Here is a 14,700-nt window from a genome sequence, read left to right as displayed (position 1 = left end):
GAACATCTGGTTCACAAGTTATTAAAATAACATTAACTAAACAGCCACTACATAATGTCATTGTAATTTTTTTTTTCTTCAATATTAAGTTTTTCTCTTGGAGTTAGTTCTCGTTGCTACAGTGTGAGCTCTGTGGTGCAGGTGTTCTGTGGTGCAGCTGGAGGGTTGCCCTGGATGGGTGTTTCTGCTGGGTTTAATCACATAGTCCGTTTCGACAGGAGGTAGCAGCAGTCTCAGCTCTGAGCATGTGGATTTTCTTAATAGACTAAATGAATAATCACATCATCATATTGATTATATTAGTAATCATTATTATGCTGACCCTCTTGCAGTCTATGCAAATTAACACCTCTGAATGTAATGTAGTCCAGTACAACATGACATATAACAACAACAAAACATAACAGAAATATGAATGAATGGTAGAATTTATGGCAAAGCTATTACTGTATATTGCATTGCAGCAGATTGTACGGGTCTATCAAATAAAGTGGCCACAGGGTAGGATATGCAAAGTTGCGCATGTACTGTATGGTGTGGAATATTTTTTTTCTTGAGTCCATGTTCATATGTATGTTCTTCGCGCTCCATGGGTACATTATATCCTATTATATACCATTATGTATCAATATTGCAGCCGCTGGCCCGTCCATTCTGCTCCTATTACTCTAAGTTCCGTGGAAATAATTGTGCTCTTTCCATGAAATTGTATTTGAAATCCATCCGAATGATGATTCCCAGAAACTGGGTCTGCAAGTGTATAAGTAGAACATCTGAGAGATGTAAAAACCAGATTCACTGAGATTTTAATGTAAGTCTGATAGAGGGAGAGAGGCGATAGGACAAGATAAGTGATCAGAGCTGATAAAATGGGATGAGATGTCTCAGCCCTTAAGGCATTTCAGTGTAGACTTTATCTCCGTATCTGCATGAGCTGTATGGAGTGATTCCTACTATTCAGCCTCAGGTGACAACAGCCGGCGCGGTGATGACAGGGTCGACGTGAAACAATAAACAAACAAAAAACTAGTAAAAAACTATTAAATCAATTTATTCTACTCATCATGCCTGGACAAAAACAACATATCCCCCATGCTCAGAACTTCGGACGGGAGACAATCCAAGCAAAAAAAAAAAAAATGCATGATTGGTTTTTGTACAATGGGGTGTTTCGCCTGTTAATTTGCATGCACAACACTTACGCATGTTAATTTAGAGAGGCCTGAAAACACTGGAGTGGTTTAACCTTCGCTGACTGCATGTGGATCATTGTGGCCATTGTCCATGTGTCTGTATTATCCTGCTGGTCACGGTTCACCGGCTCTGCCCCCCCACCCCCCACCCACCCATCCCACCCCCTCAACCCCCCCACCCCCCATCCTGTTCATATGGGAGATATCTGTAGAATAATTCCACCTGTCTCTTCCTATCTCCTTCTCTCCCACCCTCTCTCTATGCATGACCTTTCTGCATTCCTCTCCAGCTGACCTTGGTGTCCTGTCAGCTCTTTTCCTATTCCCCACCTCACACTACTAGCAGCCCCCCTCCCCACGATCAAACCACCTCGTGCCCCCTCATTTCCACCCCCCACTGACTGCTTCTTCCCTCCTTGTCCCTCGGTTCCGCCCCCTGGATCACTCTTCTCCCCTCTCTCCTCCTCTCGCTTCTCTCCCTCTTTGCTCTCTGCAGCTGTACATACTCTGCTTTTTAATTAGACCGACTCACTAGCTCCTCCTCTCTCTCTGCCTCCTACTCTCCATCCCACAACCCTCCCCTCCCTCCCTCCCTCCCTCCCCTCTCACCCCTCTCCCCTTTCTCCCTCCCTCTCTCTCTTTGCTTACAAGGATAGAGGGGCTTGCATGGCGACACGGAGAGGAGGTCATGATGGAGAGACGCAGAGAGAAAGGGGGAGAGAGGAAAAGGGAAGAAGACGGGGAGAACTGAGAGGAGCATCTGAGAGGATAACTGCCTGTTTGCTCACTCTTGTCTTCTTGCTCCCCCTCCTGTCCATTCACTTCCACTCGCAGCGCAAACGCTCAGACAGCTAGGTATAGGCACAGCGGAGCTCAGAGCTCTGAGGGATGGATAAAAAGGTTCCCACGTGAAAGGCATGAATCCACGGAAGAAGAGGAGGGCGAGCTAGAAGAAGACACAAGCCAGAGAGGAGAGGAGGAAAGAGGTGAGGAGGAGAAGGAAAAAGGGGAGAGACAAGAGAGGAGCAGATGGACTCTGTACAGAGGAAAGGAAACGGTGAGAAGCTCACCGAGCAGCAGTGACAGAGAGGTGGGAATAAAAGCAAACATGAATGTCAGAGGGATGGAAGAATGGGAGGAAGAGACGTGAAGGAGCAGCGGAGAAGAGGAGCCAGCGTTTGTGTGGGGGGAAAAAGAGACAACAACAGAGGGAAACAGGAAGAGAGAGAGATGTGGTATGTGTGACTCTCTGTTCTCCGTCTGTCCTGATGGAAGATAGTACAGCAATCTCCCCATCAGCCTCCTCTCAGCAGCATCACCATAGAGATAACGAAGTGAGAGATCAGAGATTTTAAAAACATTGGACAAGTGTCTGTTTTGATTTTGTGCAGTGACACATTAGTATCTGTGACTTAACGCTTTGTTTTGGCTCTTTTCACATTCTGCCGTACAGCGAAAAAGAAAGGCAGTGTGTGCGTCTTTGCATGCGTGCGCACACGTGCATGCATACATTTTGTTTATGTGTTTGACAGGTGTGAGTGCGTGTTGTGTGTGCACATATTTATTCCGACAATGAGGCTGTGTTCAGTCCTGTGGCTGTGTTTGTGGAATGAGATCGTGTGTGTGTGTGTGTGTGCGTGCATGCGTGCGTATGTGTGTGTTTGGGTACTGGGATTTGCTTCACTGCAGGTGTGGGAGTTATTTTCCGAGATTGTGCAGCTTTATGAGAAGCTTTAAAGAGTGAGGAGCTTAGATTGGTCTGTCAGTGATGTAGCTTTGCAGATTCCAGCAGCGTGCTTTCATTGCATATTTGTCAGGAGGAGCAGGACTGTTTGTGTGTGTGTGTGCATGTGTATGTATGTGTGTAGGGGGGGTATATATGCAGAAAGTTTGAGGAGGAGGAACTGAGAGGGAATTCCATTTGTATGGGTGGATATGTGTGTGTTTCTGTGTGTGCGTGTATCCAAGCAAGGTCCAATGCATCAGTGCACGCTGCTCTCTCTGGCTACATGAGCATTTAATTTAGCAGATTCCTGTAAGTGAGGTGTGAAATTGTTGATGCATCTCAGTGTCACCGATGTGCTTCAACACCAGGACCTTGTAGGCGCTGCATGTCGGAGCTGCAGCTTATTGTACTTTCCACATTCTTCTCAATTGACTTGTCACATAGTAATAGTGTCGTCGGTGGTCGTGATACAAATCTAATTGCACATGTGCTCTCTCATGCATGCGTGCCGATGCTGCGCCACGCACACACACTTGCGCTCATGCACTCATCGTCACGCACAGGTGCACACTTGTACACACACGTTTGCTGCATGAAGAAACGCTGTGCTGTTAATCCTGTCTGTCGTCGCACAACTCTTTTCACTTTCTTTTCGCTCCCTCTGCTCCACACTCTACGGTATCGCTCCTTTTCATCTTATCTCATCAGCGTGTCTTTTGAGGGGTCAGCTATCTTCCATCTCCCAGCTTCGTTTTTTTTGCTTTCTTTCCGTCTACCACTTAATCCTTTTTCTCACATTTCTTATGAATCTGTCATCCGTCCTCACACCGCTTCATTTTCTCCCATTTACCTGGAGAGAAGTGAATGTACTTTCCTCTCATTCCTTTACTTTAATTTTCTTTTTCCACGCTCTGATAATCTGCGTGCCTGCCGGCCAGGTGTTTTTCGCTGGACTGACAATGATTTGGCTTCATAGGTATAACGCTCTATGATGTACTCCCAGGACATTAGTTTAGACAGGGACATTGCAGCACGACAGCCCGGGCAGAGAATAACCCCCGCCGGGTAGGGGGGGAGAAGAGCGAAGGTCCACGCTCTATGTGGCTGCATGTAGCGTGTTGCTGTGCTCTGGACATGTCAGTCATGCCACCTGCTCTGTTTTGTTGCTGATAATCCACACGGACGGAGAAGTTTGGTACTTTTAACCTCTCCATCCTGTGGCAGAGTGGAGCGCTGAGAGAGACACACAAAAGCTCCAGTAACAAAAGAACTAACCAGCCAGAGAAACAAGACAATTAGGAAGCAGAATGAGTGCAGGAAAGAAAACAATGTTTACTCTAGCTTTCCTTCACAGATACCCAAACATCCTCGAATTTGCTCACAGTTGGCTAAGTGTGCTTATCACAATCCATTGGCCTACATATAGGGATTTCATATTAGGCAGAGGATTTTGGTCAAAAGAGGACAGATGGAACAAATCATTCCTGGCACTCACACTCTAAAAGTTAGCGGTAATCCGGCCATCCTTCAAGGAAACTGGAACAAGTAGGGTGGCCGTACTCTCCTCTTCAGTAATGAGCTGGCCAGGAACTGTGCGAGCCAACGGTTGTGTTTGTTTGCAGGACTGAGAAAGTGATGTTTAACCTCGAAATATTTGCATCCTGTGCTATTGTATAAATAAAAAAAATTGGTATTTTGAAGAGTTACAGTGATAAAAAACCTCCAGCATTGAATTCTGAGAGGCTGCGTCCATGAGGATCAGATTGTACGTGAGTAACTATACTTAGGATCCTCTATGGAAGGAGGTAGTACTCCGACAGTATTTGTGGAGTTGGTATTTTCATACTTGGCACCCACCGTATAAACATCATGTGTCTGCTGCAATTTATTTTTGCTCTTGGTTCTCCCCTACATGCTGCGTGTGGGGGAGCGAGGATGTGCAGGTGGTAGTTCACATTCATGTCATGGTGCTTCTGTGTTGTTTCATGGATCAGCAGTGATGGTTTCCACTTGGGCAACAGCTTTATTTTGACCGGGGCAAAAAAAACAAAACAAAACAATAAAAAACACACACTAGAAACTTCCCAACTCTATTTGCAGACGTTGATTATGTAAAACTTCTGCTGCGGTGGCTTGTGCCTGGTGAAATATGGCTGTTGCAGCAATGGCTGACTGTAACTGGCCAAATTGGATGCCACTACACAGTCATAAACAAACAAACTAGCATTTGCATCTTGCTGCTATTACTCCCCGAGTGTCTGACAGGAATAACAATAGTCATGTTCACCGTGCTGCCTCAGATATATAATGAATTAAGAATCATAATTTAATTTGTGTTTGTTTGTGTTAATTTAATTTGTCTTTAAGCATGATCAGGCTTAAGGTTTCATCAGTCAGAGCCAGCTACATCACAAACACTGTTTCCTGCTCTGAGTAAAAAAGTCATGAAGATTGCCAGACTAGTAAAAAAAAAAAAAAAACTTACTTTACCAGAGTGATATACTTGAAATATTCCTCTACTCTTCTCTAATAACAGTTTGTCAAAGCTGCAGAATTTGGCATTGCTTGTGTATGCATAAGTTTTTGTGCGTACATGTGCATTTTTTTAAAAATGCGCTTGTTCGTTTTATTGTATCAAATAAAATGAAACCGTATTGAGACCTTGCTGTGCCGTGCTCCGCTGCACACAATGCTTACCTCACAAATATTCATGTATAGGCAGCTCTCAAAGAGTTTTTCTCGATTTCGAGATCTCTTTGGACACGAAGGCGAACACCACTGAGGCTTATGCGCTTTACGTCTGTTGTGTGAGCTTGACTGTGTTGTGAATTCCTCTGACGGAGCGCAGGTATAACTCTTGCTCTTCCTTGTGCTCACAGGACCAATAACTGATCATATAGCTTTGCTTAGTTCCTCTCCAGTTCCCCCTTAAATGCCCTGACACGCTGATGCTCCTGATTTGCCACTCCACTGAACCCTAACCATGACATTTCCTCTGCTGCCAGGGGTTGTTCCCTCCTGCTTTGCTCCCTGTCCCCCTACCTCTGCCTGTCTGTCTCCCACCGCCTCTTCTCCCTCCTACTTATTCAGATTCCCACTCCTCTCAGTTTGCTATGTGTCTCATAGCATCTCTAAATATAACCAAGCATGTCTACCTCCTCTCCTTCCTCTTCCTCTCTGTGCCTCCTCTTCATCTCATTCCTGTCTGACAAATTTAAGCGTGCCTAGACAATCCGATCTGACATGCCTTTACATAACAATTCAATCCACAGCACCTTCCACCTCCTCAGCACAGTGAGACCCAAAGGTGTGTTATTGGCGTGGATGCAATTCTCAACATCCCTGAAAGACTCAGGCTCGGAATATTATTAGATCTGCGCAACCACAGTCTTGGCTTCTTGAATTTTGCATGCATCAGATATGTTTCTCAGAGTCAGCATGGCTTAGCACAAGGAGATCAGATGTGACCTTAGCGTTATCATCACACACACATCCCCAGTCATAAAACCACACACACAGGGAAGAGGATAGAAGCCTATATTCACAGTAAAGGCTTCTCAGAGAGGTAAGCAGCTAGCAAAGAGGCTGTTGTAAATCTTAAATAATAACCGCAAAGAGTTATGACCCTTGCTGGCATTATGCCGTCGCACACCTTCCTCCTCCTGCCTGGTGATTTATCTCTTGTCTGCCAATAAAGCTCAACATGAAAATGTCACATGTGGGAAAGGGCTGGCCTCACCCACAGGAGTGAGGCCGTGCAGCATCAAGAGGGTCTGAATTCATTAAAGTGTCGCCGTAAATTTAGATCCAAGGGTAGTTCGCAGATAGAGAGGGAGGAAGGGATGGGGAGACCAAAAAGAGGTAGAGGGAGCAAGTGGTTGGTGGTGGTGGTGGGGGGAGGTTAAGAAAGATAGGTGGTGTGACAAGGGTGGAAACAGAAAAGGAGAGGGAGCAGATGGAGCAAAGATAGAAAGAAGACGGGATCGGGATGACACCCCCAGTGAATGAGTGAGGGTAATGGTCCTGCGACGGGCGGACGAAGCTCAGAGGGAAATCTATCTGGGTGAAGGTTGACAATGGAGCAGGTGAGGAGGAGGAGGAGGAGGAGGAAGATTGGCAACTGGTGTGAAATGGCTCGTTAATGAAAAATAGAAGTGGAAAAACTGATTTTTATGCAGAGATAATTAGGGAAAAAACTCATCTCGAAGGTCAGATGCGCAGTGTAGAGGTCAGATAGATAGATAGATGAGCCTTTTGATTTTGATTTCATACCTCTGTAGTGCAGGATTCATCCACCTCCCCATCTGAGCGATTGTGTACTGTTACCCAGAGCGATCTGGTCTTCTGTGTGAATCATGCTGTAGTTAAACAGCTCATCTGTATAGACTGCAGTGATAAGAAAGTCAAATGAGAAGGAATCCCGTGGTTTGTTTCTAAATGCATTAATATATCTAATGTATAGTATGCATGGCAGCTATTTCCCCTTAAGGTTTCTGTCTGCTGTGACTTTAATCATAATTAATCCTAATAACCATGTTTTTTAAAGGGGTTGACGGTGGGGGCACGGGCGGTGACAAAGATCCTCCTCTCCAGAGCTGGAGAGAGAAACAGAGAAAACAGTGGACGTAAATAAAAGTGGCAGCCCCTCGGGTATCTCTCTCCCTAAATAACCTGGGAGCTGTGAAGGAGTCACTAATTACCCCTCCCACAGAAAAGAGAGGAGGGGAGAGGAGGAGGTGGGGGGGCAGAGTAACGGCCAGTCACACTCGCACAACAGAATTAGCCCGGGCCTGTCAATGTCAGAGGCTATCACAGGGAGATAACAAGGCACAGATCCATAGATTGTGTAAGGCAAATGACAGCATCACGCCTGACTGCCAGTGGCACGGGCAGGAAATGGAAGTGATATATATATACGTATCAAGGCCATAGATTGTCAAAAGCAGAGCGCAGAAATCGCAGTGACGAGAATATACTACTAACTACAGCATGTCGGACAGACTGTCATACAGTGACCAGATGAATCAGAAAGGATGTCACCATGGCAGATCATCAAGGACTGATAACAGGGCCGCAGACTGTTAAACATGGAGGAAAAGAAAAATCTGTAAGACACACGCACATGAGGAATAAAATAAGAGCCACAGGAATAACACAGTGCATCACCAGTATCACTGCTGCTCCTACAATACAGCCACTTTTAATGATAGTGTTAGTACATGCATATGTACAATAGACATAATATAGGGAATTGCAGGGAGAGTGATATGAAATAGACATAAAACATAAGTATCCCCCTTAGCCAGTGTGAATGGGCCTTAATTACAATCTCTTTTCTCTTGTTTTTTGGTGGATATCGCTCCATTGCTGATGATATACCTAGTGTTTTTCCTATACTCTTTCGCCACCTCCGTCCTTTCATTACTTTCTCTGAATTGATGTCTTTCGTTTTCCCGCTCTGCATTGACCCCCGCTCTCATGCATTTTTAAAATAGCTGCCTATCTTATATCTTCTTCATTATCCCGAGGAACAAGCACTTGGTGTTTTCAATGGAAATGCAATAATACGGAAACAATTACAGTCCCTTACTCCTCCTCTCTCTCTCTTTCTCTCTCTCTCTTTGTCTTTCCGCTGTCTTCAGGAGCTCCCCGAGTCTTCAGCCATGAGAGAGTGAGTCGCTGAGAGAAGAGCTGCGAAAGCAAGAAAGAAACAGAAGGAGAGTGGAATAAGATCACAAGGAATAAGGGAGAACAAAAAAAGGAAGTTGTAAGAGATAGGCCATTATGGGGAAGAACGCAGGCCCATCACATGCTTTGTCCATCCAATCTCCTGAGGGCCCAGGGGACAACACAGGTAGACAAGGAGGGCCCACAAAGTAGATAAGCCGATGTGATGGACACAGAAAGGATGGACAGGCTGCATTCTCCTCCTCCGGCCTCATCAAGAGTTCATCTCCCTGGAAAGTTAAAGCGAAATGGGAATAAGAAGCAAAAGTGCACAACTTCTGGAGACATGGAACAAGTATGGACACTTCTCCCGTGCTCATTTTAAAGAATATTTGATGCTGCATATATTTATTTTTGTATGAACATAAAGAGTAAAGACCCACAACGCTCTTCTTCGGGTTTGCATTTATCAGAGTGATCTATACTCAGTTTATACTTGATGTGCTTAATGTTGAACTACATGTTGAACTGTGAATATGGTCATCCACTTGTTTCTTGAGGACAATCTTACTTGCAGTGCTTGTCCTTGGTGTGTAGATCTGAGATAACCTGAGCAGCTGCACACAATCCCATAAAGAGACAGCTCTACTCTAAGCCTGCTCTGGGATGAAACTGGAACTCGGTCAATCAATTGTACAGATCTCTCTCTGTTAGAATTGATATATTGTAGAGGAGAGGTCACTTCTCTTGGTGACACACAAACACGACTGGGCTTTCACAACATCAAACTGCCTGCAGAGCCTGTGGATGTTGGGGGGGCAAGAGAGACAAGAGAAATGGTGAGCAAAGAGCCCAACCACTTGCTCACGGGCCAAACCAACGGCAAGAGCACCTTGGCGGACAAACTGCCCGGGACAATGACTGTGCGCTCTGTGCTGCTCAATCGAGACTCCCCAGATATCGAGAGCCGCCTCAAGCGCCGCCGCAGCCGCACCCACCAGGTCCGCTTCAAAGACCTGGAGGACGGAAGCAGCAGCAGTGGCAACAGTGGTACAGGGGAAAACAATAGCCATCAGAGGCCTGCCACGGACTGTGACAGCCCGCATCCTCTCCGGAAACACAGCAGCAGCAGCAGCAGCAGATCCCCCCAGCCATGGACTGACAGGGATGGGCCACGGACTGACAGTCTACCTGGCCAAACCTCCGTGGTGGGGGCCGTTCGTGGGGACATGGCGAGTACTATTGAAGTGGTGGCCGCTTTCTTAGCCAGGGCCCCTCCCCATCCACTGACGCCGGGTCCCACACGTCGATGCTGGGCGCCACCACAGACTAACTCCCTAACCTTGCCAATGACACGCAGGCCCAGTACAAGCACCAGCACAGCCATCCAGACCTCCCCATGCCTGAAAAAGCCCCAGTCCATCACTTCCACACACACACGTAGCCACAGCCTCGGGGACTCGGTCGGCGTGGACGGGGACGACGAACACGACTCCCAAGACGAGTATCTTACGCACAACCATGTGTTGTCCAAGGACCAGAACGGTCCTCCCGGTCCTGGGGATCGAACTGTGGTTGAACGGAGGTCGAGAGCCTCCAGGACGGACATGAAATCAGCTGTTAGCGTGGTGAAAAGCTCGAGGCACAGCTGCCCCCCTTCGGTCCTTCACAGCACTGAGCCATTTCACTGTTCCTCCGTATCGTGCCGTGACGGCCCCAAGCGGCAGGGAAGCAGCACTCCCTCCGTGGTCCGGAGGAGGAAGCGACTAAACAGGGCAACAAGCGATCCTGGGAAGGAGGTGCACTACTGCACCACCCCCACTCAGACTGAAAGCCCCAGTCCGTCCCCACCGCCCGCAAATACCAAACTCTGCACCACTCAAGTCCAAACCGAGAGTCCGTCCCCATCGCTGCAAAACTCCAAGTACTGCACCACCCAAAGTCAAACGGAAAGCCAACAACAACAGGCTCCACCTTCGAGTGACAAACAATGCACAACCCAAATTGAAGTCGCCAACTCTTGTCCAGCCCTACCTCCAAAAGCTGAACAGTGCGCCACTCAAATACAAACAGACTCTCCCTGTCACTCTCCTTCAGATAATCAGCCTTGCACTACCCAGACTCAAACGTGCAGCCCCTGTGCTTCCCCGCCTCCCACGGTATCACCACCGAGTCCGGTGCAGATTGAACCTGAGATTGAACCCGTATCCCTATCACCTGAGACTCAAGACCCTCCCACCACCCAAACAACTACTGTGCCTTACTCTACCTCTCCCCCACCTCCAAGTGCGCCACCAACACCACCACCACCACCCTCACCACAGACCCCTGAACACTCTGCTAAGCCACCTTGCTCCTCTCCAGTCAAGCCAGTTTGCACCACCCCACCTCCCCCCATTGCACTACCCATCCCTTGCACCACTTCTCCGCCTCCTGTTGTTACCCAACAATACCCCATCCCCTATTACACTGTTGTGTCACCACCGACCACCCCGGGTACAGTGGTTGTCTGTGCCACCCCTTCCCCAACTACTGCACCACCATGCCCCACTCAAAACTGCACATCTCCAGTCTTAAACACAAGATCACCCACTCCCTTAACCTGTTCCACCCCGACCCCAACTACCACCCCCAATGTAACTCCCATTGAACCCACCAGACATCCAACCGCCGCCCCAAACGTGACGCATCAACCACCGTACCATGCACCGAACGCCGCACCCCCTCCCAATCTAACACCCTGTACGTTTGTAACTCAGACTGCCCTGTCTTGCACCTCGATATCGTATTACACCACCACGCATCCAGTTGGCCCCCATGCCCCTCACCCAAATTCTACTTCACCTTCTTATGCGACTCTTATACAAACTGTATCTCATTGCAACATCCCGCTTCAAAACGCTTCCTCCGCCAACACAGGCTTAACCCCCTACTCGTCCCCCTCCCCAAACCTGAGATCTTGCACTTCTCCGCCTCCACTTGTGAAAACGTATGCGTCCACTCTTCCAAACGTGCAACCGTGCGCGACGCCAACTAAAGCTGTTCCTCTGTACTCTTCCACATTTCGTGCTGCGCCACCATACACCCCCCCCTCTCAGGCCTCCTACAACGCTCAGGATAAGAGGGGCATTCGACTTCCACCTCCTCCCCCGCCGCCTCCGCCCTACACGCCTCGTAAAAAGGGAAATGATCCACCAGGTCCTGCGATCCGAACACCCATGCTCAGGGCAGACAGCAAGAAAGATAAAGACAGGGAGAAGGAGAAAAAGGAAGGTATAAAATGTACAGACTCGCCCAAGCTCTGTGAGAGAGCCAGCTCTCTGAAGCACAGAGCTCAAACCCCGCCAGTTGCTGTGATGAAGGGAGAGAAGCAGTCCTCCTCATCCTCTCCTGCCAAGGCCTGTTTTAAGCCCAGCTGTCTCAGCTCAGCCCAGGCTCAGCTTGGGGCACTACACAAAATGCTCTGCTCAGGAGCCAATGCAAGGCCCAGCACTCCCAACAGCCAACACCCTCTCCCTCCAAACCAGCAGGGTTGCTCTGGAGCTAGGGGCTGCTCAGCTTCCGGGGAGCGGTCTACAGCTGGGCCCCTGACTGCCACCCAAGCTGACACACTAAGACAGGTTCAAGAAATTCTGGGAGGGTTAGTGTCTGGGGCCAGGTGTAAATTGGACCCGGCCAGAGTGACAGAAAAACTCCTGAGTCCCAATGGGCCCCTGCATGATATACGTAGCCTGCAGAACCAGCTCCACAGTTTGGAGGGGGTCCTGGAGACCAGCCAGAACACCATTAAGGTCCTGCTGGATGTCATTCAAGACCTTGAGAAGAAGGAAGCCGAAAGAGACGGGTGAGGCAATATTTCATTTCAGTTATATAAATGAAAAGATAATGGATGCACACTGTCTCCAAACCACAGGTCTGTTGTCAGATTTAAAAATACTAAACTTTCCACTGTTTACCTGATGACAAAAGATGAAATGACTGCTGCTGTGATAACTCTCCAGAATTGCTAAATCTCGTCTCTTAGTATTCTAAGTATGCTGTGCAGTGTCTCGGCTTATTATCTAGCTTATAATTCACTGTCTCTTCAGAATCTGAGTTGTGTTGCTGGATGCAGGGCAGTCTACCACTTGGAGGGCGTCTTCACCACATTAATGCATAGACTGTTTGACCTCAATTCAGATTTCACTTTTGCAGGGCAAACACAACCCGGGATCACAGTATTGTTCTTTGCACCACATGTCCAAGGTGGTGTTCAAAGTTAGTGTTAACAGCAGTGTGAAATGTCGCATAGCCCAGGGTTAAATCTGGGGTTTTGAAAGGGGGTTCGCCTTAGTTTAAATGTAGTGTGAAAGCCCTGGGCCAAAAGATGAGCTATCCCGCATTTGAAGTTGTAAATTCGAAATGACTGGAGGCCTCGGGCTAATGGAGCTGTAAACCCAGGGCTAACGGGGGGCTCTCAGCCCAGGGCAGAGTGAAGCGTGGAATACCATCTGGTAATCTGTAGCCATAGATAGATAGATAGATAGATAGATAGATAGATAGATAGATAGATAGATAGATAGATAGATAGATAGATAGATAGATAGATAGATAGGTAGATAGGTAGATAGGTAGGTAGGTGGATAGATACAGCTATATATCTAAATGGATACAGATACAGATACTAGATAGATAGAGAAATAATAGAAACGGTGCAGAGGATGAGCAAACAGTAGGAGTACGTAAATTATGAGAGCCTGGTGTTGTGGAGACCTGGAAAGTAAATGTCAGCATGTAGCCTAAGTGCCTGCTGTTTTATTCCCAGACAGTTAATTTCTCGAGTAAGATTCAGGTTGTCTCTGCACAAAAACAAATGAGGGGCAGACATGATAATGTGACCGTAGCTCTGCACTAAAAGACTGTCTCCTCTCTCCTGGAAAGGAGTAGACAAGTGGGTTGTTGCAGGCAGATTATTCTTCACCAAAAAGGGAATATCCACAACCCGGCAGTAATAACCTCCCTGCATCATGTGCTGTGAATATTACAGATAGATGGTTGTTGTGCCTAAGCTTTTGCTGTGATGCAGCTTCTCTATTTATAGCCAATCCCAGCATTGTAAGAATTGTAAATACTTTGGCAACAAAAAGCTACTGTGGACAGGACACAATGAAAAATTGGGTAAGAAAGAGGAACGAGAGAGGAAGAGGGATGGAGAGCGGGAAATACCTGATTGAAAGGAAGACAGAAGGCAGGAGAGCGACTGTAGTTATTTTTATGGAGTCTCATGTCAGTCATGGACGTCTCAGCTGTCCATATGTTTAAGAATTTATGTCAAATTAGACCACAGGGAGACTTTTTTTGGGGGAAAGTGATTGCACCTATTTTGCAGCATCTGTTTCCTCATGTTTAAATGCAGCAGGCGAGGATAGATAGATAGAAATCAGCGTTTGGCTGTCATGATGTTGGTGGATTCAGATGCTCCACGCCTCTTAGTGTAAACCCTTTACCATTCTCATCAAGTCTTTAATTAATCTGCTTCCTACATTGTAAGCTGCTTAGTAATTTCTCCCGCCTTATCACACCAAAATAGTACACGATGCGGGGACAAGAAAACTCCAGGATAGGAAGCGATGGCCGCGGACAGATGTGTGTCTATGAATCCATGGAAAGTGTTTGACTGATATCTGAGCAGTGTAATCCAAATAACACTGTTAACATTGATGCCGACACCACACTTTGACATTTGAACATGTGACTGTGCGATCGCCTCTCTCATAAAGTGACATATCTCATATCTTGCGTGCTCTGGTATAAGAAATCAGTGATGGGACTAAGTGTAATGCATGCAGACTTGACTTTTACCTCATAAGCATTATTTTATGCCTGGAGTGATATGGTGACTCATGGTTTACGTAACAGCCTGAGCCTGTTGGAAGGGGTATCGCTCATTAAAAAATGATCAGGGGTGATTTCAGAGAGGAGATTGGTATATCTGCAGAGATGTGTGCGTGTGTGTGTGCCAGTGTGCCAGAAATCCGGTTCAACGAGGGAGAAGATAACCTGAATATGTCTTTGTGGGCTCACACAAACACACACACACACAACATCACCCTTTTACCCCTGATATGTCATCTC

At 47.1% G+C, this 14,700-nt stretch overlaps 1 protein-coding gene across 3 annotated transcripts in view; it reads left to right on the top strand.

Moving 5' to 3' along the window:
• The first annotated feature begins 1,816 nt into the window (after nucleotides 1–1,816).
• The window catches only part of LOC146977036 (uncharacterized), a 33,989-nt gene continuing 21,105 nt past the window's right edge, over nucleotides 1,817–14,700 (top strand). The window contains exons 1-2 of one of the 3 annotated variants that reach the window (XM_085792937.1): nucleotides 1,817–2,428; nucleotides 8,562–12,430. In XM_085792937.1, the coding sequence (XP_085649063.1) occupies nucleotides 9,423–12,430 (3,008 nt within the window). In that variant the 5' untranslated portion in view covers nucleotides 1,817–2,428; nucleotides 8,562–9,422. The remainder of the gene's footprint in view (nucleotides 2,429–8,561; nucleotides 12,431–14,700) is intronic. The other 2 variants (XM_085792936.1, XM_085792935.1) reach the window with 2 other exon arrangements.

Source organism: Trachurus japonicus, chromosome 12, assembly GCF_045865225.1.
Source record: "Trachurus japonicus isolate A0001 chromosome 12, Traja_1.0".
Taxonomy (NCBI): Eukaryota; Metazoa; Chordata; class Actinopteri; order Carangiformes; family Carangidae; genus Trachurus; species Trachurus japonicus.
The sequence above is the reverse complement of the archived record's forward strand: the minus strand, read 5'-3'. Positions and strand labels throughout refer to the sequence as shown.